Consider the following 27,007-nt stretch of genomic DNA (forward strand, 5'->3'; position numbering starts at 1 on the left):
TGGGTCTCGAGTTTGAAACTCAAACTTGAGTCAAACTTAAGTTGCATATAGAGTAACTTTGGGCTTGACTTAGATTTGGTTTCAAAAGACTTTAAGCTCAACTCGGACTCACAGTTTGAAACTTGTGAATATTCTTAATTTTTAATATTTTATTGTGTTTTGTCTACAATATCTCTATTACATTGTTTGAAATGTATGTTATCCATTTCCATTTGTAGCACTGATGTAATGCTGCATGACACAAATGTGCGCATGTGGTGTGTGAACCATCACAATAAAAAACAAACGAGCAAACAAAAAAACAATGGTGGCAGCACCGATGGCCACACTGGTGCCACCAGCGTTCTCTGTCCCCAGGGGCTTACGGGGGAAAAGTGATGACAATTCTAGGGGCCCTGACCAACAGGGGGCCCTCCACAATTTAATTATTTATTTTTGTTCATAGAAATAAAAAAAAATAAAAAAATCGGGGCTTTGTCAATTACAAAATTAATCATATTGTATTTTCAAAGATTGTTTTTAGCAGTAAAAATTCAATGTTCCCACTCCCAGATCAACAAACACAAATCCATATTTGACCTGAACCCCCCCGTCTGCATGAAATGGTTTGTTCCTGCTTGGAGCCGCTTGAGAGTGACACTGTTCAGCAGCAGACAGTAGGAAGACACGAACGACTGTGGCTGTTACTATGCTGCTAAGAAAAGTTATAAAATCAGGTTTTCAAAAAAAGAGAGAGGGAGAGAGAATTTTTTCATCTGGAAGAAATTATTCCAATGAGTTCTTATTTGAGGAGAGATGCAGTTGGCTTTTTTTTTACATGTTTTATGGTATATGAAAAGACACGCAGCTTTTTAAGTGGGCTTCATATTTCATAAATAACCAGTTTGTAATCAGTTCTGTATCCATGGAAATATTTAAGGATAGATTTGAATTTAAGAAGTTTTAGTGCATAGGACCTTCTATTTAAAAAAGCACATTTGCTGTTAACGATGACTTTGAGTCTACTAGTTTCCCCTAATTACAATTCAGAAACCATAAAAAAAATAAATAATAAAAAAACAATGCAAAAACATCAGAGTATTTTCCCTGTTTCATGCTGCAGAAAACAAATGTGTGACTACCACAATGACCTTCAGTCAGTTTTACAATGAGCTTGGAATTTAAAGCTCTCTTAACTTTACAAATCTATTCCTTCCTTGTCTCTCTCTCCAAAAGACATAAACATAGAGGCCAATGCTGGACTAAAGCTAATTATCATGCTGCAGAAGCTAGACAATCAGCAGAGAGTGTGACAAAGGACTACATCACAGACACCAGGCAATGTGTTTAGCATTCCTCATCATTCCTATCTGCAATCACTGAACACACTGAACAGTGACAGAAGCACTATTATATACTGACAATTTATTACACTGACACAGGTGTGCATCAGTGATGAAATTGTGTCACAACTCCACTACCACTGCAACAGCACATTAAGTTCAAATATTATTGCTGGATTTGTTGTGGCTCTTTACAATCATTCTAACTGTAATGTTACACAATACATCATTTTAGTATTTCAACAGTGCCAAATACTGTACCAAAGGCACAAGTAAATCTTTAAATAACAAATGCTACAGATTTTGTTTAGGGAGGAGTTCGGGGGGAGCATTCTGTGTATTATTACAATATCTAAAGTACAATAAAGTACAGTAAAGTTCCAAGGGTTTTGCAAGAGTAGGATTTAAAAAGTCACACTGACTCATAATGGTCATAAAACTATTGAAATATTATTTAAAAAGACCACAAATTCAATCTAGACCAGAAGTCCCCAACCTTGGTCCTCAAGTATTTCGACCCTGCATGTTTTAGATGTGCCTCTGTTTCAGCACATCTTATTGAAATGATTGCATGACAGCTATGGGGTGTTGCTGAAAGCATGTTAATCACATAAACAGGTGTGTGATTAACATATTGAATATGTGTTAATTACTGCCCTGCTAAAACATACAGGACAGTGGTACTTCAACAGCGGGGATGGAAACCACTCATCTAGGGCAAATGGTTTCATACACCTAAAGTCAACATAAATAAAATTGTCACAGATATTCTTACTGTGACAAAATCTGTTCAAAATAATGTTTATAGTTAAACTATTAAAATGAACTTCAAGTGTGTAGGATTTATTGTGCTTTGATGATAATCAGTAAAAGAAAACTAAAAGACATTGAATGAAAAACATTATGTTTACTGCACAAAAAACAGGCTGCAGGATTAAGCAAGTCTCACAGTCAGTCTGTGTAGCAAATCCCTGTGGTTAAGTCACTGCTACTGTGAAACAACATTAAGGTTAGGTTAGAGTATTGCACGGGAACCAGAAAATTGTTATCAAATGCTACATCAAAGGTTTGTGGAAAAGCTCCAAAATAAAACAGGAGAGGACAAAATGAGACCAACCAAGCAAAGACAGAAAAATAAACTACAGTGGGGAGGAGTGGATGCTCAAAAGAACGTAGCAGTGAGGGATACAAACCCAACACCCCAAATCGGCTTGAGGTCACAATCAGACTTGGGTAGAGAAACCACAAACTGTACTCAAATAAGAATAAAATTACTTCAATGTATTTTTGCTCAACCAGAAATGATAAGTAGACATCCAAAAATTGTGCTAGTCATAGTAAAAAATGATTTGGTAAAAAAACTAGTTGATTACTGAGTTTGTTCATAGCATCTGCTTTAATTTGTAAAAATCATTTAATTAGATAGATAAAAAAAAAAGTTTTTTCGATTAATTCATGTCATAGAAAAACAACATAAAAAGTTAATAAAGACAATAACTATATAATAAAACATAAAATTGAGGCAGAAGAGACATTTACAATTATAACTAATTCAAAACATAAAACCTTTGGAACCAGTACTTACAACAGACAATGTTTATACAAAGCAATACTTACAGCAGGTAGTACATACAATGCCTGTCTGGTCAAAAGTAATCACAAAAAACAGGTCAGGCACTAATATTTCATTGGAAGCTTTTATTACAACATGCCTTTGTTGTGGCGTGGTTTCAATACTGTAATGTCAAAAGATTTCTGGCCATCCAGTACTGCATAAATTTCTCATTAAGGTCTTGTATTGATGTTGGGATAGTTTGACCACTTTACAAGCATATCCTACAGATTCCCAACAGTTAACATCCAGCCTCTGTGGTGGTCAGTCCATGTGGGAAAATGATGTCTCATGCTTCATGAACCACTCTTTCACAATCTGAGTCTAATGAATTCTGGTATTGTCATCTTGGACTAAGTCCATTGATGAAATACCCTGGTAGCCAGCTAACCACATTGTTTGGATTCATGATGCTGCTGAACATCAACCTAACAAAATGCAGCAACCCCAGATCATAGCACTGCTGCCACAGGCTTGTATAGTAAATGGTAAATTGCTTGTATGGGTGTAGGACTTCGTCTAGTCCACAGAACCCAAATCTCTTTACACTACAGTCATTCACCCATTCACACCCTGGTGATAGTGAGCCACATTGGGGCAAACTGACAGAGAACACCAGGCCTTCTGACCACCAGTAGCAAGCAAGGTGGATGAACAGACACTACAAATGAGACATTTGAAGCCTGGGTTTGAAGCAGCAACCCACCAGTTACAGGACAAACTCCTACCACTGCGGTCACAGTCACCCCACATAATTTAAAGATAATACATTATTGGACCTAAATATTTTTCTGTGAGCAATTTGTTTGGTCAATGCTGGAGTTCACATCAGACAAAGAATAAAAAAGAGAAGAAACAGATGAGTTATTGATTTCTCTCCTCACCACTAACATGATTGTGTGAAATTGATACAATTTCAGAAGGGTTCAATATAGCAGAGCAGTTTAGAGGATATTAAAGGCAGGCTTTTACTCACATTTTCTGTCATACCTAATAAGGTTAATCTACTGATCCAACATTGTCCATCCAGCATGTCCTGGGTTTTCCTCTGGGTCTCCTCCTGGTGGGAAGTGCCTGGAACATCTCACCAGAGAGGCATCCAGGAGACATCCTAACATGATGCCAGAGCCACCTCAACTGACTCCTCTTGATGTGGAGAAGGCTCAACTCTAAGTGCCTCTCAGATGAACGACCTTGCACTAGAGCAGGGGTGCTCAAGTCCAGCCCTCAAGAGCTAAAATCCTGCAACTTTCAGATGCATCCCTGCTCCAACACACCTGAATCAAATGAATGGCCCATTACCAGGCCAGTTCAGAGTTGATCCCACTCTGTTGGAATAAGGATGCATCTAAAAGTTCCAGGACAGTAACTCTCCAAGACTGGACTTGAGCACTGCTGCCCTAGAGCTTCTCAAGCCCAGACCTCCTATGGAGAAAACTAATTTCAGCCACTTGTATCTGTGATCTCTTTCTTTTGGTCATGACCCAAAGCTTATGACCACAATTGAGGGTAGGAACGTAGATTGACCGGTAAATCAAGACCTTCGCCTTTAGTCTCAGCTCTCAGACTGGTACATAACCCACTGCACTGCAGATGCTACACCAATCTGCCTATCGATGTCACACTCCATTTTTTCCTCTTCTTGAAATACTTAAACTCCTCCACTTGGGGCAGAACGTTCTCCCCAACCCGAAGAAGGTACTCTACCCTTTTCCAGTTCAAGACCATGTCCTCAGATTTAAGAGTGTGACCCGTCTTTAGTTGGCTCACACCATAGACATCAATACGTAGACCCCTCATGGAGCGCTGAGTCGTACGTAAAAGCGTCTGGCAGCCGGGCGATCGGAGTTCCTTAAGTTCTGTGCTATGTGGACTTATTTCAACCGTTTTACGAAACAAACTGGATTCGTTAGGATTACCTAAGGATGAAAGATCAGAATTACTTGACTTTGCAGCCAGAAAAACAACCGGAAAATATTTCCTATGTAGCTAAATTGGCCCGAAATAGCCACTGATTGTTAGCGTAGCAGCTAATGTTTTCATACCGTTTTCTAATGAGAGAGAGCTGATGAGAAAAAGCTGTTAGAGGAGAAGTTAATTAAAAACCAGAGGATTTAGTGAGGAAAGATCAGTCAGGATCGGAGCTGGAGCTGCTGATCTCCAGTCTGTTTCCCAGCTCAGCTTCACCATGTCGGTATTTAGCTATAAAGATGCTATGAGTCAGAGCCAAACATGCTGAAAATGTCTTTTTCTGAATGTGAAAGAAACATATATGAAACATATATCGTATGTATTTTCTATTACACTTTTGGATAATTTCTCTTTTATTCTTGGCTTTAGCCTGTGAACCAGGACGTCTCAGAAGTCATTGAGTTCTCCCAGTGTGACCAGCAGACTGAAGCCCTGCCTGTGACCAGTGTTCCCAGTATAATAAATAAATGTTTTATTCTTTCACTTTTTGTGTATTTTTAAATATCTCGATCTGAAGTATTAGTGTATTAATGTAGCTTATGTAATGAAATAAAAATAATTTACTCTGTTAGAATTATTTTCACTCTTTGCTGTCAATAGCAGAGTTGACATACTGTAATGAATATTTATTCCTTGGAAAAAAGTAAGAAAAATATGTATTTTAATGTTTGACAATGATTGATTTATAAATCAAAAGTCATTTCTCAATAACGTATAAAAAATAAATACAGGAAAATAATTGGTTTCTTGTCTTGAAATGTTAAATGTACATTAAATTATGGAATTATGCAAATATATTCTTTAATAAAACACTGTAAAAGTGTCTGTTCATCAATTTCAATATAAAAATTATCAGAATCATTTCTATCAAATAAAACATTGTGCTCTTTATTCAGAAATGCCCCAAAAAATTAAATAATCACATCAAAAGTTAGAAACGCTCTCTTTAGTAATTTCTTTGATTGCCAAATATATTAATGTGTGTGAGAAAATGTGTCAATGGCAGGTATTAACAAACTGCTTTGTAGAACGGCACTTTATAAAGTCCGATCCATTCACTTGTTTTAGCTCACTGGCACATATTCCACATTCAATATGGCGGATGCTGTTACGTATCGCAGCAACGGGCTGACCCGCCCCATGAGGCGTCTACGTATTAATGTCTATGGCTCACACTCTGCGGTCCCCCCTTTTCAAGGGGGGACGGGGGGAAACCATCACCCTGCTCTACCAATCCAGGGAAACTACTCCCAAAGTCCATCATCCAACACAACCCTACAACATCCAGAGCCTTAAAGCTGTAGTATGTAACTTTTTTGAAGATATATGATTTTCATATTTGTTAAAAATCTCATTATATCGTGGACATAGAAAATGAGAGAAATTATCTGTGAAAAAAATTGAGTCTATCTGCCTTTTCCCATTTCTCCCATTTAGAAAAATATGCCGCTCCTGAACAAAACCAACCAATCAGAGCTATGAGGAGTGTTTTTACTCTGTTGTTCATGACCGTGTACACAGCTCACTTTCATACAGCACACGCATGTGCACCTGTTGTGCTGTGTGCTGTGTTGTTGTTGAGCTAATGGCAGAGAAACAAACCAACATTACAGGGAAACTTCTAATTTCTTAAGTAGCATCTGGTCCAAAAACCAAGACAGGTAAATCAAAGAAGACCCACAATAAAAGGCAAACTAAAAAGAAAGAATTAGACTGAGCCGGAAATAAAATGAAGGTAAAAACGAAGGCAGCACTTCATGGTGGAGGGAGATAACGATCTGAAAGGATTCAAAGTCGATCCAGTTAGCCACATCTCTGCTCGACAGAGATGTCCAAATAAAGTTTCTCGACTTGATTTGCTTTATTTTTAATTTTAAAAATAACAGTTAAGATACAGTTACAATATCACTGGTGATAGCACAAATATAATATAACGCACTGTAAGAAAGTTGTAGCCTCATGGTGATTCATTTTAACATTACCTGCTAACTCAACCTCAGTATGTTTCAGTACCTACATTTGTTTGTCCCAATGTATTTTTTGGATCAAAACTAAATACATTCAGATTTGGTGAAATTATTTTATTATGGACTATGACTGTCAAAAATAAATAATAAATAAAATATTACAAAAATGTTTACATTTGCACCTGAGTCAGCTGTTTGTAATCCTGGGTAGATTTTGTGCTTCATATTATAAGCTACTCATTTTGTAACATATTGCTCCTATTTCATAACACCTGTGTGCTATATATTCTATTGTATATAGTTAATTGCAGATTAACTATATACAGTTAATCTGCAATTAACTATGAAAATGCAGTAGCAATCTGTAGCCTCAGCAGCTGTGGTGACTCAGGTAATGTGAAATAGTAAAATAATCTAGTGAAAATCATTATGGTTTTCTGGTACTGTGCTGGGCAGTCAATGCTTTTTCACATTCTATCCAAATGTTCAACAATGCATTGGACACGTATTACGACTATCAAATAATACATATGTCAACCGTGAAACGTTGTGGAAAATAAATGCATCCACTACAAAAAAAGGACATTTAAAATTTTTTAAAGTAAGTTCAAGCTGTTATGTTAATTTTCTAGTGTAGGACATGTTGATAGGTTTCTTCACCGTGTCATAATTAAGAATGAGTGGCCCTTGGATGCCTGTGAGCATGGTCCCTGGAAGGAGCACAGTGATGAGGGGGGGATGGAGAAGTTCCACTTGTTCCAGTTGTCCCAATTAGTTTGAATAATCCCAGACTCTAACTAGAAAGCTGTTTATTTCTTCTTTCGATGTAGGACACAGTGTGATATCATGATGAAAGAAATATTGTTTACAGGTAGGAAGGCTGGCTTCTGTTGTTCTTGCCTTAGGCAGGACAGAAAATAGCACAGAGTGAGAGTGGCCTGTTTTGTGAGGCAGAAGTTGACCTTAAAGCACACAGAAAATATCTTAGCCTGGGTTAGCAAGGCTGTCATGGCAGTGAAGTCATCAGCCTCACTTAGACTACAGCCCAGTCCCAAAGTCGCACTTCCACCCTTGCTTCACCCTTGTGTTCTTCAAATGCACGTTCATGTTGGAGGGTTTGAGTGTGTAGTGTGTCCCAATTCTCCACATCCGGCTTTAGCCCCATCCTTTTTGGGTTCCATTTTAGCACTTCTGCTAAGCCCGCATCCAGACAGAGTCAGCAAAATGTATTACCCACAATTCATACTGCATGTGACGTTTTGAGCTAAAAGGCAGAAATATGGCTTCTTTTTGTCTGTGGAGAAGAAAGTAGTATGATAAGGCTCAAATCAGTGACAAAAATGTTTGGTATGGTATTAAAAAGAATCAATAAAAAATAATGATTACACAAATTAACTGAGGAAAGTGAAGCAAAAAATGTCACAAATGCAAGAGGAATTTCAAGTCTTAAATTAAGCTATTAACATATTGTTTCAACATTTAAGCACTTCCTTAAATAAAATTATTTTACTTAAAAAATGTTTAAAAATGGAGGTTATTTTTAAAACCTCAATTTTTTGGAACAATTTTTTTGTGAATAAAAATTTAGCCAGAGGATCAAATCATTAATGTAATAATTTGACTTTTCATCTCCTGTTGGAAGATCAAATTTTATATAAAAACTTAAAAGTGGAATACATTTCTTGTACAAGAACCAGTTTTGAAAATCTTTCCAAAAACATTAAATTACAATTGAAAAAAAGTGTGTTGTCTCAAAATCTCATACAAGATGCACAGGAATTGATCATTATTATGAATTTCTTTTACATAAAATCATTCCAATGAAAACTATATTTAATTATGAAATTAATTTCATAATTTTTTTGAGGGAGTGGAAAAAGGTATTTAGTTCTTATTTTCTTTAGAGATATGATAATTTTTAAATAAATGTTTTCTTCTCAAGGTATAAGGGAATAAAATTAATGTTCCTTGTAAATGTATTATTACATTTATGTCTCGTAGCCATTCCTAATCAGAGATAGTTCTTCTTAAGTAACAGCTGGGTATGTAATGATACCTTTAATTAGCTGAATCAAAGTAGGAGGAATTACCTTTAAAACTGTTAAATTGAATGTTAGTACTTTTAGTGTGTATCATCATGATAGAAGTTGCCATTGGAAATATGGCAATGTTCACAATGTAAAGTATTGAAATAGTTTTTGTTTCCCTCTACTGAACATGTGTGAATCGATCAAGCTCTTTATTAAACACCTCGATCAAGCTCTTTATTAAACACCTTTAATTAGCTGAATCAAAGTAGGAGGAATTACCTTTAAAACTGTTAAATTGAATGTTAGTACTTTTAGTGTGTATCATCATGATAGAAGTTGCCATTGGAAATATGGCAATGTTCACAATGTAAAGTATTGAAATAGTTTTTGTTTCCCTCTACTGAACATGTGTGAATCGATCAAGCTCTTTATTAAACAAGTCATAATAAAACACCTTTGAACAGACAAATATATTCAGCAGTGACTTTGGGAAAAATACCCATACAGTACATTTCAAATCAATTTTTTTGTTGTAGTTAAACCTTTTAGCAGCACAAACACCTGATTAGCGACCGGTCCACCATTTTGGATGTTGAAGTTGACATGCAGAGGCATGTCCCAGTTCTCTAATTTTCACATGGTTGTAACCTGCACATTTGAACCCTTGTTCACTTTTAGTACAAATTACCCACAAATTATCACATCAATGTGGCCTGAGTCTTTTGATCCTGAATGCAGTCTGGATTTATGTCCAGACCAGGACCGGAGGGTGCAGTGTGAGTATTGGGACCAGAAGACAAGCTTCAGATGTTCAAAGCACCATCAGGTCAAATGTAAAAAATCTCTGCAGGTTTACTAGAATCAAGTACTCTTGCAGATATTATTGATGATGGCAGAGGTAGAAATCTTCTTTCATTAGATCTAGAAGCAAAAAGGTCCTGGGTTCAAACCCATCTGAGTTGGACCCTTGGGCTTTGTATTTATTCTATGTGCGTGCATTCTCCAGTTTCTCCAGACTATCCGTGACTCTTATACATTAGATTATTCAGCACAAACACCTGGACCCTCAGGTGTCCTAGAGTGCAAGTGTGTAAATGAATTTTTGTTTGTGGTGAATGCTAACCTGACCTTTCCCCACCTTTCACCCACTGACAGAAACAGACAACTGCCTCCTGCAACTCTGCGTAAATGGGGTAATCCATACATACACTGACTGTTTTGTTTGAATAGAACTGACATATAGCACTAATAAATCCAGCTTTAGCTCATCCCATTTTTGTACCTGACTGGTACAAAATTGTTGATAAGTGTGAAAATAAAGCCAGTTCAATAGGAGAAAACTAAGTGATATGTAAGTACAAACCATTTACTATTACTTAACCATTAATAAAAATAGTAACCTTTAAGTTATGCCTGTGAGGTAAATAGCTTGTGCTGGTGTCTATTTCACGAGATTTCCTATACTGCTCTACGTGTTCTCAAGAGAATAAAGTTAAATAAAATAATTAATTATTTTCAGATAAAATAATATCTGAATAAACACATATCCTTTCAAGAACATATCAAGTAAAATGTTGATAATGACGCCAGAGTAAGAGCTCCCACATTGCTTATATTTGCATTCCTACCAAAGAGCAATTTGAAATTTCTTTATTTTCTATAAATTTGACCTCTGAATGTTAAGCAAATATTGAGTTATAAAATGAGTGAGGCATACCTTGAGTTCACCAACATGGGCAGCAGATCCAGGGTCCACTCCTGTGACGTAGATCCCCAGTCCGTACTCAGCCCCACCCCTTATCATTAGACCCAGAGAGCGACCGTTGTCCATATTCAGGTTGACCTGTGGTGAAGACATCACATTCAGACTTCTCAGTATTGTCATTAGTTAACAATTTAACTAACAATAACTGTGTAAGTCTGGTTTTGTCCCATAAAAGAGCAGTGGTGGAGAAATAACAAAACAATGTAGTAAAAGTACAAATAAATGGACAAAAAACTTACTCTAGTTAAAGTAAAAGTACCACACACATTTTTGAGTAAAAGTAATTAAGTACTTGCTGAATGAAATATAGTTACTTGATTGTGCTATATAATGGAAAACATATAATACTGCACCTTTAAATTGCACATTTGTATTTTAAAAGTCCTGGGAACCTTATTGTATTGCATGGCACCAGGAGTCCTTTACAAGATCAAGATAATGATTCAAAACATTTGTTCAAATCAGCACATAAAACATTTCCCTGCACAAAATCAAGTTTAATCTAAGCCTGTCTCAATCCCCAGACTCAAAGAAAACCTCTGCAGTGAAGTGAAGGCAAGATATCAATCAGAGGAACCCAGTCAGTGCTCAGGGGCCAGTATCCTCCATGTTTTAGTTTTCTTTCCCTGGTTCAACACCCTGGTTATAACTACCTCTTCAGCATGTCAGTTTTCTGCAGACGCCTCTAACAAGTCATCATTATATTCAGGATTGACATTGGACATCTCTGATTTACAGAAACTCCGCAAAGACAGTAAAAGATCCTTCACTTTGTGTGATCCCATCATGTGAATTGTTGTAGTAAAGACAACCACAAAATGGGATTGCACAAAGTGTACAAACAACTGTGAAACCAGTGATTTTGAATAAATAAAAAAAAAACATTATTTATCAAAAGGGGTCCATGTGATCTTATTCTAGTGCAATAAAAGATCATTTATTTTAAAGTTTTTTTTTCCCATTTAAATTTTTCATTTACAGTTGCCCAGTATGTGGCCAGCACCGTAACTGAGTTCATTTTCTATGCAGATGCGGTAGTTGAAAGATTGTGCTTCTATTTTCTAGTAGTTTAACATATTTTGCAGATATTGTCAAAATCTCTAGGGAGCAAAATCTTACATAATGCAAACTGTTACTTTATCACCACTGTGTCAAAGAAAATGGTTTCACTTCTGACCTCTGCTTCAAATGACTCATCAAACAGATGAGTCTGTTTATACCAGCCTCCCATGTTACGTAGAATCTCTATTGTTTTCGTAATGTAGACTCTTAGAAATGGCTGTAAATTTACGGCGGAATTCCAGCTGTTATTCTGTTATTCCAAAATACGGTAGGATATTGTCAATTTGATGTCTTCTTCTCTTGTCACAATCAACTGACGACTGGCAGTAAACTACCGCAAAATAATTGTAAAATGCAGTTTTTTCCCTAGGCACGACATTTTACTTGTATTTGCATCTTAGAGAACCAGCATTTAAAGACAATATTAAACGGAAATAAAAAAATACTTTCCATAATAAATCTTTTAGGGAATGAATTGAAATCTACAGAGCATAATCAAAAATGTTAGATTACCAGTGTTGGTGTTATATGTTAAAAAAAAAAAGTTAATTAAACACTTGTTTAGTCAAATTCAAAGACAGTTTTGTCAGTTTTCCTAAAGAGATGGTGTTTGATAAAAGAGTTGCTCCCACAACGTGTTTGCCCTGGAGACAGCAGTATGACGTCTTGTCTGGAGGTTATCATAACAAGGTAAGTTCCACAAAACTATTAAAACATACTCTTTATGTTCTTTCTTTCATGTATTGATGTAATGTAATGGTGATGTTTGTAAATGTCAATGTTTGTAACTCCCTGGCGGACATTATACCACAATGTATGCTGCGTTTATGCTGTTATGTATTCTGTATCTCAATAAACATCTATTTAAAAAAACCAAAACCAAAAATATAACAAAAAAAACAACAAGGTAAGTTCCATGTTAAGACCATCATGTTTAAGATCATCATGTTTTTGATTTTAATTATTTTTTTATGAATGCATTAACTTTCTGTTTGCGCAAGAGTATCAACTTATGCTTAACGTAAGTTTATTTGATTGGATATCGCGGTATGACTGTTCAGTACAGGGGTGCTCAAGTCCAGTCCTTGAGAGCTGCTATCCTGCAACTTTAACCCTGTTAATACTAGACTTCCACATCATTTCAGCCGTGTTGAATTTTAGATTTTGGAAGTCCTTTTTCATTGATTTGCTTAGTGATAACCAAAGCATGGATATTTCTTTAAGAACTGTGTTTTTATGTTCATAAGATTGTAGAAATTATGTCGCTGTAAACTGAAAGTCTTCAATTTTTATTCCAGTGTTGGTGAAACTATATATTGACTTTGAAGGCCTATTTTTTACCAGTTCTGTTCTGACGGTTACTTATCACATCCTCTTCTGTGTTATGTGAAGTTCTGATTATGCAGATTATGACACACAAAATACGCATGGGCTCTACAGTTAAACTACTCTCCAGGGAAAAAAAACGGACTCGAAGAATGTTTTTTTTTTTATCCTGATTTCTCTATTACTCCTCACCTTTTGTAATAAAGACTTGCATATTTAAAAAAATCTTAGTCTGATTCTAAAATGTTCAAACACGTATAGCACATTTACACAAGGAATGTAAGCAAAGTATCCCTTTTCAAATACTCTCCAAATCTCAGGTAAGACAATACAGTTTAATCAAACTATTGTGTTTTTAGGCTTAACTTTAATCAGTCAAACCGATTTGCTCAGGAATATATTAAATATTTGAGTGAACCAAAAATAGTACAAGTATTTGTTACCTGACTTAATATCTGTGTTTAACTGTCATTTGGGAAAGCCTAAATGAGTCAGGTGTTCTCCCCTGGTATACTAAACCTGGACCAGCTGGCAGCAGGTGAGGGGAGCTGGGTGTTAATACAGCGGGAGCAGACTTCTCCGAAAAAGTCGGACAGATATTGCAATTAGGTGATGCACTGATGAACCGAGCAGAAATGTGAGATTTATGCATCTACATTCTCGCCTACAAACATTGTTTAAATCATGTTGTGTCACGGCTGCTAAGCAACATAATGCCGAGGTGGAGGCTAGGCAGCTAGCTGGACCCCCTCTTCCCAGAAACGCATGCCTGCCCCCTGTCGCGGGAGTGCGCATCGCTCTAAGCTCTCGCATATTGACGAGAAAACGGACTGAAATATGACCGAAGAGGAAATTTTAAAGATATTTGTAACATTATCACATTTCAAAGGTCTGTGGTGCATGACTTTGACACTGTGACTTTTTGAAGACAGATTCATTCTGCAACAAAGGTCATCACAATTGTCCTTAGAGAGTGAATGTGTTCAGCTGACCATTGTCACAGTGGAGGACAAACATTATGAACATAATGAATATTTTAAACTAGATTGTAATTTTTGTTTCCTAATGAGCAGCACACAGTGTCACACTTCTTACCGTCCTCTCCTCCATGCCGTGTCCTTGCCTCAGGTCGGCCTCCTGGCTATCAGGTGGTGGAGACACACTCCGGCCCTGAGGGTCCAGCCAGCTGTACACTTGGTTGGTCTTGTATCCTCCTGGGATGCGACCCATTGAACACACTGACATGGTCAGCTTCTTACATCCCTTCAACACCTGCATCACAAGACATCACTGGGTTTTTAGATACTCCTACCAACACAGCAAGTGGCATTTATGCATTCAATATATTCTTCAAATAAACAAACATCTAACACAGAGTGTTTGTTGATGGATGAGAATTCACACAACAAAATAATGAGTCAGGCTGCTTCTTAAATCCTGTATCACAGTGGTGCAAGGAGAAATCAGAAGTATCTCAGTCATTCACTCACACAAGGTTAGTTTGGTTTGAAAAGGATGTTTCTCTTATGCTTTTAAATCCTTCCTTTTCACATGTGAATCATTGACTTGTGGCCTATATATAGTAAAGTTGGTCTGAATTCCTTGTTATTGTAGCTCTACAGACCCGTTGTACAGACCTGCTCTAAGGTGCATTTTATTTAGCTGTTTTTTTAAATGTGAATGAGAAATTCCATGCCCCATCCCAGGTCCAGGTCTCAGCATTCCACTCCACTCCTATATTGGCCATTTCTGTAGTTGGATGGGAGCGATATAATTATGTGCAGATAATTATAGAGAAACATTTTATTCCAAAGTTAATTAAAGATGTCAATGCAAGACCTTAAATGTTGGAGCCAGAGTCTGACCCAGAGCAGGAGAAAGATGAACCTGCAGAACCACACATTCTAATGAATGCATCACAATGGTGTTATTATTGTATTTACACCCTTTCCATCTGTACCAATGACCAATGACCTGGTGAGTAGTTTAACTGTAGAGCCCATGCGTATTTTGTGTGTCAATACACACTAGATTCGAACATTTTGCTTTGTCTGCTCGCAACTTCAGGATAGCTGAATTTGGACTTCAAGTTTGATGTATGGAAAAAATGGCGAATTGACAAAATTGACTAGGCAGAAGGCAGTTGCACAACAAATGTGGCAACATCTTATACAAGAAAATGTTAAAGTCAATAGAGAAAAATGAACAGAATGAAAAATGTAACCCAAACAAAATATAACAATATCTGTGCAGCACTGAGAGAGAGAATACATTAAATTTTTTTGCACTCTTAGACACTCAAAGTACACAAACAATGTATTTAAGGGTTAAAAAAAAAGATTTTGCGTATCTCCCCTTTACCCTTGTGTTTAAGAATGGGGTCCAACCGACCCCACACCCATATCACTTGTATCATTTGCCTCAGTCCTCGCACGCACAAGGATTAAGTACTAAACCTATCACTTAAAAAGTGCATTTTAGATTTACTCAGTTTACATTTATAGATGAATAGTTATTTGATGAGCTAACATATTTCCATGTGACAAAAAAGCAAAAACACAAGAATATTTTAGAAAGTAGTTTTTCTCAGCAGTGTTGCTTTATATTGTTTTTGAATAAATATGATAGTTATGTGTTACTGCTCTGTCAATTGAAGAGGACTGATAAGAAAGGTGCAAGCATACTGAAACCAGAAACTTTACCTATAAATGATGCAGAGAGCTCAGAATATGAATGCATTGGTAATGCATTTGTGTCTTCAGTGTGACGGTGGAACAAATTTTATCAACAATCATCAAAAAAGAACAAGTGGTAATGCATCTAAAGCAGCAGTGTCCTTGACACCAGTCTTTTCCAGCTGTGGTTAGTATGTTTTAAATGTGTTTCTGCTTCACTACATGAATAAGCAATCAGCTGTGCCATGGGCAGGGACATCTGCTAATTAGGGACAAAAATAAACAATCCCATTCACATTTATTTTCTATTTATTATTTGGCTCACTTTCTTAGTGAGTTCATAAACAAATGCTATTTATTGTACTGAAAGAAGAAAACAGGAACATATTTGAAAAGCAGGATATACCAAAACACTCAGATTCATATAGTTTTTTGTCACATCGTAATCATCTCTGATTCATTACACTATTTTTGTGAAAATTTGGAGCTGAAATGGAAACTGAAAAAAGGCTGGTTGCTGTATTTTTAATAAGTAAAGTCAACAACAAAAATGCCTCCTGCTGGTTTGTATTATATCAGATAAGCAAGACGCATATAAAGTTTCAACATATTTTTCAAGGAGCTGTGTTCATGTTTAACAATATCCAATTTAACTGTTTGTCTCGGGCTGTGGTAAGTGTGTTTTCTCTTTGAAGTTCTATTCATTTCAACTAATAATGTTTCAACCTCTATGCAAATGTTTTTATTCCTAAATGCGGTTTGAGTTGTCATTGAACTCAGCAACCTTCAAATCCCACTGGTTTTCTGACCTTCAGCTGGAACACAGTTACGTTGGCAGTAATGTCACCCTCAGGTCTGACTTCCTGTCTGAATGGAGCGCAGCAATAAGTTGTGTTTAGATTATTGTCATGCTTACTATTGATTAGCATAGTAACACTAACCAATAGTAAGCTTTATTATGCTAACTATAGGGGCATAATAATGTGTTAGTGTGTTTTTCTCTTTGAAGCTCTGTTCAAAATTTCAACTTAGAATGTTTCAACCTCTGTAGAACAAACCAAATGTTTCTTCTAGTGACACAAGAAAAAAAACATAGAAAAGCTTAGGCATAATGCACTGCTGTTGGGGCTCATGGAGATATTGTCCACAGTCATTTAGAATTTAGCACCAGAAGTGTTCACACTGAGCCACACTGAAGACGTTAGTGTAGTTACAGCTGTAGATAATGCTAAGTGTAAGTGTATGGGGCAGTGCAGATATTTTCTTAACGAAATGTCCTCAATAAACCCCAGCAAACATTTCCACATGCTCCAAAGTTTTTTTGTGCATAAAATGTTTTGCATACCTCGGTTGTAACGAGTGGCTATTTGAGTTACTGTTGCCGTTCTATCAGCTCAAACCAGTCTGGCCATTCTCATCTGACCTCTGGGATCAACAAGGCATTTGTGCCCACAGGACTGCTCCTCACTGGATTTTTTCTTTTTTTCGGACCATTCTCTGTAGACCCTAGAGATGATGGTATGCGAAAATCCCAGTAGATCGGCAGTTTCTAAAATACTCAGACCAGCCAATCTGACACCGACAACCATGCCACGTTCAAAGTCTCTTAAATCATCTTTCTTCCCCATTCTGATGCTCGGTTTGAACTTGGCCATGTCTACATGTCTAAATGCATTGAGCTGCTGCCATGTGATTGGCAGATTTAACATTTGCGTTAATGAGTAGATTATACCACTATGTCATAAACAGTGTTTCCCCTTACATCAGAGAAGCATTAAAAACTTACAGAAGATGAGATGCTAACCAGTTTTTTCCATACATGTTAGGCTACAAGATGGTGAGGCACTTTTTCCATGGTTACTAACCATTAGACATACTTTCTCCATATCTTTCTAATCATACTTACTGGTTTAATTATGAGCGTTAATCTTCTTACCTTGTATAAAAAGTGTTCCCTGCAAATCCATGATTACACAGAGGGCTGACAGTCTCTATTATTGACAGCTGCCTCCAGTCATTATGACTGTATCTTTCCTTGTTAAAAGTTATACAATAAAATGTATAACTTTCGCTTGGTGGAACTTTTCACCCTTATCTGTTTGTGCAGCTGATTGTGCTGCATCCTGTCACCATTTTTACTGAAAACTCAACTAAATAAAAGCGACATTAGGCTACCAGATGTGGGATTTTTGGCAGGCTTTACAGGAGCACATAGGTTGTTTTGATGTCCGTCATGGCGGAGTGGGGCAAGTTTTGAAGACAGTGACGTCACGTGCAAAGGGTCAATAAGCATCCTTAATAGTCCTGCAAATACCGAGGAGCCATTGCTGACACACTGTTGTCAGCAATGTTGCGTGGTGGAAGTGTTCTATCTGGCTAAAAAATGCGGAAGTGCTAAAACCGAAGTTCGTGGCATGTAGGCAATTGAACCATCTCAACATATTGATGCTGTCACACAGTTCTTCAGGTCATCCGCTAAGAATAGCAGTTACAAAATAGTACTTAGTGTGCTAATGTATCACTCACTGTTAAGAAACACAAGTGGAGTGGAGAGGATGGAGTGCAGTCCTAACCAGAACCCACTGCAGGATCAGCATGTTGTTCATGCTGGAGTGACCATAGCCACAATATCCGACTTATCCAAGTAGAGGAAAATCTGAACAGTCAAAGTTATGCAAGTTTTAAAGTTTATGAACTGCAGCATGTTCAAAAGGATGGAGATTGACTGAAACGTCAATACAATTTGAAATGATGATCAGCAAGACAAGTTTTTCAATAAGCTTAGAATAATGTTAGGATATTGCTTTTTCAGTCCTGAAGCCAGAACAGTCTTGCTACAAGGCAAGAATGCTACCAACTGTGTCACTGTGCAGCCTGAGATAAGATCATAAAATGATATGTTTTGACTTAGTTTTCATCCTGAAGCTGAACATTGCAGCAGGATCTCTTCCGAATGAGGTCAGGCCGTCCTCTTTCCTGGTGTTCTTGCTCTATAACAGGCCTGTGTGAATCACAGGTCATAGATAGCCTCCAAGTCTCTGCTAATTCTTTTCTGGTCTAATGATAGAATAAAATATGACAGCAAAAGCAAAATACTGCAGCCACCTAAATAGCAAAGCCAAAGGGAGCATGAGATCATTTGAGAAGAGAGCATGAAAATATGGAGTGATTAATTCTCCAAAGTTCAAAATAAAATGAGGACAGTGTTTCTCAGAGCAGTTTGGTGTAGAAGTACTACATAAAACAGAAAAAATAATCTGATCAAAAATGTCCTCTGTTATTTGAATTAGGTAAAGCACTGCGAATGCCTATTGTATCTGAAGGAATTCTTTTTATCATTCTTTTCTGCCTGAAATCAAAAATTTGGGGGCCTAAGTGTATTCAAACACTCACCAAACGTTGCCCAAAATTGTACCCGCAAATAATTTTACAATTTTAATGGAATTGCAAGTGGGTGTGGCCAAACTGCACCCTAACGTGAGATAGGACAAACCGTACATCACAGAGACCTGAAATTTGGTAAGTAAGTCTCTTGGAGGTACTCCCTAAAATGCGCAAGGGGTGGCCATTTGGGACCAAAGGGCAAAGTTTTGCTTGTACACACCTCAAACTTTAGCAAACTCCTCCTAAGGATTTTGAACTATCAACATCATTTTTGGTCAGAATGCAGATAAGTGGTGGGACATTAAAAGTTATCAAAATTGTGAGTTTCTGAGCATGTTTAGGGGCCATGGCCAAGCGGTGAACTTGAGAAACTCTGCAAAGCAAACAAAATGCTATAACTTTCACATGCAAAGAAGTTTGACAAAGTTTAGCACCAAACTTGGCATGAGTGATGCAGATTTGATGCTTAACAATCCTATGTTGTCACAGTACGACATCATCTAAGCCCTGCCCCCTCAGAACAGGAAGTGACTTTTTTTTTACTTGGAAAGCTCCGTCTCTGACCCCCTTCATCTAATCTAGATGATTTTGTGTTAGATGACAGATAACTAGTTACCTTAAAGCACAAAACATTTTTGGTGGAGGGAGTGGTCTGGCAGCAGCGTGAAGTCACAGGTGACGCCAATGCCATACGTTTGGCTCTAAATTTGACATATTTCAGTTGAGCTCCACCAAACTCACTGTGATCGATCCTTGTCCACCCCCCAACAGGAAAGCAGTCTAATATTTGGTGAGTGTGGCCTAGTTCCTTCACAGCACCCCCTAGAATATTTAATAAATGAGCCCCAAGCCTTGCTTTGACCAACAATCATAAAATTCAGTACATGTGTGTATCTTGATAGGTATGGAAGAATTTTTCTGCCATAATTCAAGAGCACACATTTTCAGTCTGAAAGCAGGATTTCGTGTCTTTTGCTTTCAACTTTTAATATTTTTGCTTACATTTTTATTTTGAAAGCAGGACTTCATGTCTTTCTTTTCAAAACTTGTAATGATTGTACTCAAAACTTCTCCTCGTGTTCAGACTTAGTCTGTTCTTGGAGCAAATCTTCGCTTGCAAACTCTCTGCTCGCTTGGTAGAACTTTACTGTCATAGTCCAAGAGCACGCATTTTCAGTCTAAAAACAGGATTTCATGTCCTTTAATACTTTTGCTTAGATTTTCATTTTGAAAGCAGGACTTTGTGTCTTCTTCTCAAAACTTGTAACGCTTGTACTCAAAACTTCTCCTCAACCTCTGCTTGTACTCTGCTTGCTTTTGAAAAACGCCTTTTGGCACAGTTGCCTGGCAACCTCTCAGCCAATAGAATGAAAGTGTAGTACTGGGTGTGTTTGTTTTCTTCTAGCAGGTGTGCCTGTGTAGCTTCTTTCGATTGTAGCAACCTCCACCACCCACTGGATGTAGGGAGAAACAATGTCGTCAGCTTTCTGCTGTGTAGTACACTAAACATCTGCCAGCAGTGTGCTACTTATCGCTAAGAGCTACTGATCTTAGACAGGAGTTTGTTCACCCAACCAAAGACAACATAGTCACAACATTATCTATCTATATATAGATATATAGATTGATATATCTATCTATATTTATATATATGTCTATCTATATCAGCATCAAAGTGTGTGGGGGTGGCTAAGTCTCAAATCTGACCACCATAAAACATCAAGGTGGAATAACTTCCCCACATAATCTGGCCCCTGCATCAAACTTTCTTTATGTCATCACCCGATGTCATCACATTCAATTAGTGACATCACCTTAACCCTGCCCCCTTTCAACAGGAAGTTACATGTTTTCATGCTCGCTTGGTGGAACTTTCTTCCTTTTTACTATATGGTTCATGCAAATTTCAGCCTGAGCTTACTGAAAGAGAACAACATGATGGTAAATCTTCTCAACGCTGGCTGCTGGCGAGTGGCGTGGCTGAATGACAAATTCTAATCCCTCGCTGTTTGCATACAGTTGTCTCTAAATCAAACATGCATAATCCGATTTGTTAGACTTGAAAGAGGCCAATAGCATTAAATTGTAATTTGACTCCACTGTGCCCCTTAGGTTATTCCAAAAGCTATCTTAGAATAGCTTTTGGAATAACCAAAACATCTGCACCAGATGTTTTGTGCATCATCAGATGTTGTTCATATCATTATGTATTGCCTAGTGGATGGGCGCGGGAACTGCATGAGAACGTCGATGGTAGCGAGCGGGTGGCATTGCTGGAGCTCCAGCAGTCACCATGAGGCTGGAGTGGGACCCAGCTGCCTCTAATGCTGTTTGCAGCCTTACTTACATTATTATTATTATTTGTGTAAAAGCTTTTAGTTAGGTTCTATTGAATCTAATTAACTCTTGACTACGACCTCAGATCAGACGAGACGACCTACTGAATTTAAGCATATTACTAAGCGGAGGAAAAGAAACTAACAAGGATTCCCTCAGTAGCAGCGGGTTCTATTGATTCATTAAATTTAAACATTTATAACTTTATACTGTATATCTAAATCTGTAATCTCTTTTTAAAACTTAACAGTAAAGGCTAGAGAAGATATCAGGAACCTGTTTGTAAGTGCACAGGTGAAAATTGCAAAACCACTCATGCGGAAGTTTGGCATCATAAAGCAGAGGGAATGTGGGAAACCAGGACAAGTAGCATTTTGATATCTGCAGACTGCAGAATTACAGTCTTATTTTTGGTAGATCTTACCACAGACTGTGATACTGTTGATCACAGGAATTATCATCCCAAAGTGAGGAAAGCATCTGGTTGGCAAAGCATGAGATTTAGTAATGTCTTTTCTGTATGTTTACTGTGTAAACTATAGGTTTAAGCTGTAGAGCTTGTGTAGAGGATTTTTTCAAAAAGTTTTTAAAAATCAGTAGCAACCTTGTTAATTTGCTTTACAAAGGTTGCTGCGGTGTAAAGGTTATTATATTCCTAATACATCACTATGAAACCGCTTGTCTAACAAATTCTGTGTTCTGAATTTTAAGTGTCTTAACTCAAATCTTAAACAGAAATTCTTACCAACTATCCAGAGGAAGATCTCAATAATAACATTGCACTTGTAAGGCATTTCCATTAATGTTAAAGTCTGCTATCACATTATTCTGCTGCTGTTAGACTTCAGGTGTGTCAAAGAGGATATACTTAAAGTGCATTAGTTTCCATGATCTGCACTCCGAGGCTTTTATCAGCTACAATGTCCCTTCAGTTCAAACAGAGTTGGGCAGAAAGGTATTCTCATACTCGGCTCCATCTGCCTGAAACATTTTACCACAGTAGCTGAACTTATCCAGTTTCATTGAGGTACTTGAAACATTATTTTACGGTGTAGAAAATGATCTAAAACAATTATGTATTTTCATAAAATGTGTCTTTAGTCTGTTCTGTTTGAAAGTTAATGCATAAAAGGAAACACAGAGAACATATGCATATGCACATCTTTTCAGGAATTTTACAAGAATGGTTCTGCTTTGGTTCTGTCTCTTTCCTGCCTCAGTTTCTTTATCTCTTTAAAATAAAATTTGTAGCTGAAGTTGGGTACCTGGTACATGGGGACCTTCAAACTGTAGCAGAGAGTTTTTTTTGTTGATAAACTACCTTCATAAACTTACTAAGATTACCTTCAATTCACTTGAATAAAATAAATAATTTCATATAAATTTGTGCTGGTTTTCCTCTTTATTGATATTAACTCTTAAGTTCCTTGCTGCAAACATCCAAGGGGGCCAAGCTGAGCAACAAGCTGCTGGAGATATTTTTTTAACTTTCAACATAAAGTAAAACTGTGCACAATAAGGACTGTGGTCCACAATAAGGATGTTTCAAAGTGAATGTGAAAAAAATAACTTTTTTACAGTCTATCTCGCTTTTTAGTCTTCTTAATTCCATAAAACATAACTCCCAAAGACTGACCAAAAAGGAGAGGGTTGTGTTCATGTTGATGGATAATATTATAGTTTTATTTTTATGGTATGTTAAAACAGGAATATAATACATAAATACATACATATGTATATGTGTTGCATTCATATGTATAGCTACACGTATATGCTGAAAATATACTAATTTAACTGTGTAACACTTTTAAGAGCTCAGGAAGAAATGTTTGCTGTGTTTGGTTCATCTAATTTTAAGCTGCTAGCCTTGTTGTAAAAGCACAAGTTCAGCAAATGATGAGCAGAAAATTGATGGATTAATCGTTGGAGGCCATTCAGAGCTTTTTGTTCAAGAGACTGAGAGCGTGTAAATGAATACAAGTAGGTTTCGTCAGTATTTAACCAGGATTTGTATACCTGTGCAACCTAAACATATACGTATACCTGTACAACCTAATATATATATATATATATATATATATATATATATATATATATATATATATATATATATATATATATATATATATATATATATATATATATATATATATATATATAAAGAGTTCAGATTATGCTATGGCCGCTTGGTGCCATCTGCTGGACAGATTAGAAATAACTGTTTATAATGAATAAAAATTAATAGCTTTGTTGTCTATATTTCTTGTAGACCACACTGAGCTCTATTAAAGAATGTTTTGACCTGAAATCTCTCCTCTAACCCTTTACCGGATGTGTGTGGTGGCTGTACCATTTAAAGAACTAACACTAAAAATAAAGGGAGCAGAACAGTATACATATATACATGCATACATATGCTCAGCTACAGTCCTTGCAGTGACACCTCAGCTTTTCTATATTCAGGGTTATAAACACTGTAGTTCTAGCAGATGAGTCTTACAGTTTAAGAAAACTGTTAGCAAACTTAGCACCTACTGATAACACTAAAGCTGTATAAGACCAAAGAAATATATTGTAGATCTGATCATTTTCTGTGAAGCAAAGCACAAAGGTCATTATTTCCATAACAGAAGACTAACCAATAAGCTGATGAACTGTAGGTATGCAGATCCTCTATCTTTTACCAGGCAATAGAAAATAACCCAGATAAACTATAGGGAGCTTTGGTAGTCTGCAACTAGAGCTTGTCTAACAAATGACAGAGAGAAAGTGCTGTATGACAAAGGAAGCCTCCGCAGGCAAGTCCATTCACTTTGTTCAGCTCTGGATTCCAACAATAGATTCTAGGAGCTGCTTGTCTATTTTAGGCCTGGTGTTTTTGTGGGCCCATCATCTGTAGCCTGAGACAGGCAAAGATCAGTGCTGGAACTGGCAGAGGGAAGGGACACTCTTGTGCGATTTAGGCTATATATGCTTCCACGCAGTGCTAGAGCTGGGTTGGAGTGGGTGGAAGAAGAGCTCTCTGTGGGACTTGCGCAGCGCTGGGTGGGTAGGTGAATAGAGAGTGGTAGGGAGAGAGTTATGTCTATGATAATAGTGGATGGGTATATTTTTATACTGGTGGCGAGCTAACATGAACCAGTATAACCAGTGGTGGAGAAAGTACTCAAAAAATGTACTTAAGTAAAAGTACAAATACACAGACAAAATGTACTCAAGTAAAAGTAAAACTGCCACATTAACATTTGTACTTAAGTAAAAGTAAAAAAGTACTGGCTTTTAAAAATACTTAAGTATTAAAAGTAAAAGTACTTGCTGAATGCATTACCTAATCCCTAATACAATATCATTAAGTGAACCGATCGTATTTCATTTCAATACATTCGAAATGTGCCAGTTTAATGAACAATGCCACAGATAAAGCATGTTTTTTATTGTGTTTACTCTGTAACATAGTTTAGACATAGATATGTGATTCTATGCATCATAATTTCAGGGATGGAAACATTTTGTCTCCTGTCCTAACATAAACTTTATTTTTTTTGCCACTAGTGGCTTTTATTTTTACATATCGCCATATCTTATGATTTATGCAGCGCTATTATATTACTGACGATTAGACAGACATCTTCTCCCGCTCAGAGGAAACCACTGCGCATGTCTTGGAGCTCCGCGTGCGAGTAAAGGGGGAGGCGATGGGTGACAACAGACACTAAGTCACGTTATTGCTTGGATTTTACGGCGCTACCTTAAGTCCCTGAACTTCATATTTAAATGGATAAAAAGCGCAACGCAAATTGGATGTAATGAGTAACACGACACTTTTGTAGAAATGTAGTGAAGTAGAAAGTACAGATACTTACTGTAAAATGTAGTGGAGTAAAAGTAGAAAGTATCCATTATTAAATCTACTTAAGTAAAGTACAGATACACGAAAATTGTACTTAAGTACAGTAACTTTTTGTACTTCGTTACTTCCCACCACTGAGTATAACATTGACTGACGTTGACACTGTCAAAGTCAGTACTGGTCAGTCAAACTATGCGACAAGATAATAAGATAACATCATAATACTCTATTGATCCCGTAAGGTGGGAGGGGGGATTCTGTTTGTACCAGCACAGTACACAATAAAAACTAAAATAAATAAATAAAGTAATAAGAATAAACATACAACAATAATAAATAACAATGAGTAGGGATAGTCCTAAGGACACACACATATTCCTCAGTATATATTCAACATTTTCAGACATATTCAGATATATTCAACATTTAAAACGCACAGCTCTAGAGACTATGTAAGTTTGATAGTCTCAGGCAGAAAAGACTTGCTGTAGCGTTCTTTAGCACATCTGGGCTGCAGTAATCTTTGGCTATGTCTGCTCCTTACACTGTCATTGTAGAGGGGATAGCTCTACAATGCTCTACAATGATAGCTCTGATTTTCTCCAGCATTCTGTCTCTCATCTCCTCTTCCAATGGAGCCAGCTTGAAGCCCACAACTGACTCAGCCTTTCTTATCAGTTTAAGTCTGTATAAGTTTTCCACCTTCATTGCATTCACCTTCACCCCAGCACACCACTGCATTGAAGGTTGAACTAGCCACTGATGACTGAAAGAACATGAACAGCATCCTACTGCAGATGTTAAAAGACCTGAGACAATAAAACAGTGAGATGGGAAATTTTCTTTCTAATTTAGTTGCATAATAATTCCGCACACAAAATATTGTCAAGTATCATGCACACAGATGTTGTCCTAAGAAAGCCAAAATCTCAGAGATTATTAATAATTTGGATTGACGGAGAGCGCTGGAGTCATTCAACAATAAAATGAATTCTCAAAACTGCAACTTGAATAGTTGTTCACACAGTGTACGTTTTAATGTATATATTTTTAACCAAATCTAGATACGATAAAAGGTTGCCATCTTGGAAATATGGCAATGTTCACAGAGCAAAAGAAAATAAATAAAAAATATGTTTTGAAATGTATAGCATGAAATAATTTTTGTTTTTCTCCGCTGTACATTTTTGAAAACCAGGCCTAAATGTTGCAGCACACCAACCCTCAAGATCTGGATTTGAAGACTCCTGCTCTAGCAGCTTGAACATTGCAGACATTTACTGTTGCACAGACATTTCTCCATTGTGGGAGAATGAAGGATATTTCTATTGTATTCTACTTGCAGTTGTGCTTTCATTGCAGAAAGAGATGGGAGGAAGAGTGACCTGAGACTAATAAGTCATTGTGCTACTTCTGACCATCAATCCATATTAAATATGTAACACCATTCCCTCTAATAAATGCAGAGTATATTAAAACTATTTTATAACACTGAATATTCTCTTACAATTCAAGGCAAAATGCTGAAATATTTATCAGGAAACATTGTTGATCCCTGTTTCCTGATAAAACCTTAAACGTTTCATAGATCAGTATTACGGTACTTTGTGCTGATGGTGTCTGTTGTTTAAAGGTTCATTGAGTTAAATTGACTGTCAGCTCAAATGTCCGCTGCCAGCTGCTTTCTTTTCCATGACCATTTTTCA

At 36.9% G+C, this 27,007-nt stretch overlaps 1 protein-coding gene across 2 annotated transcripts in view; it reads right to left on the minus strand.

Moving 5' to 3' along the window:
- Positions 1 to 27,007, minus strand: part of whrnb (whirlin b) — a 70,029-nt gene that overhangs the window by 30,780 nt on the left and 12,242 nt on the right. For both annotated transcript variants that reach the window (XM_008417414.3, XM_008417413.3), the window contains exons 2-3: positions 14,151 to 14,327; positions 10,620 to 10,745 (exon numbers count right to left, since the gene is read on the minus strand). In XM_008417414.3, coding sequence (XP_008415636.1) covers positions 10,620 to 10,745; positions 14,151 to 14,327 — 303 coding nt within the window. The remainder of the gene's footprint in view (positions 1 to 10,619; positions 10,746 to 14,150; positions 14,328 to 27,007) is intronic.

The sequence above is a fragment of the Poecilia reticulata genome, chromosome 9 (assembly GCF_904066995.2).
Source record: "Poecilia reticulata chromosome 9, P_reticulata-male-v2, whole genome shotgun sequence".
NCBI lineage: Eukaryota > Metazoa > Chordata > Actinopteri > Cyprinodontiformes > Poeciliidae > Poecilia > Poecilia reticulata.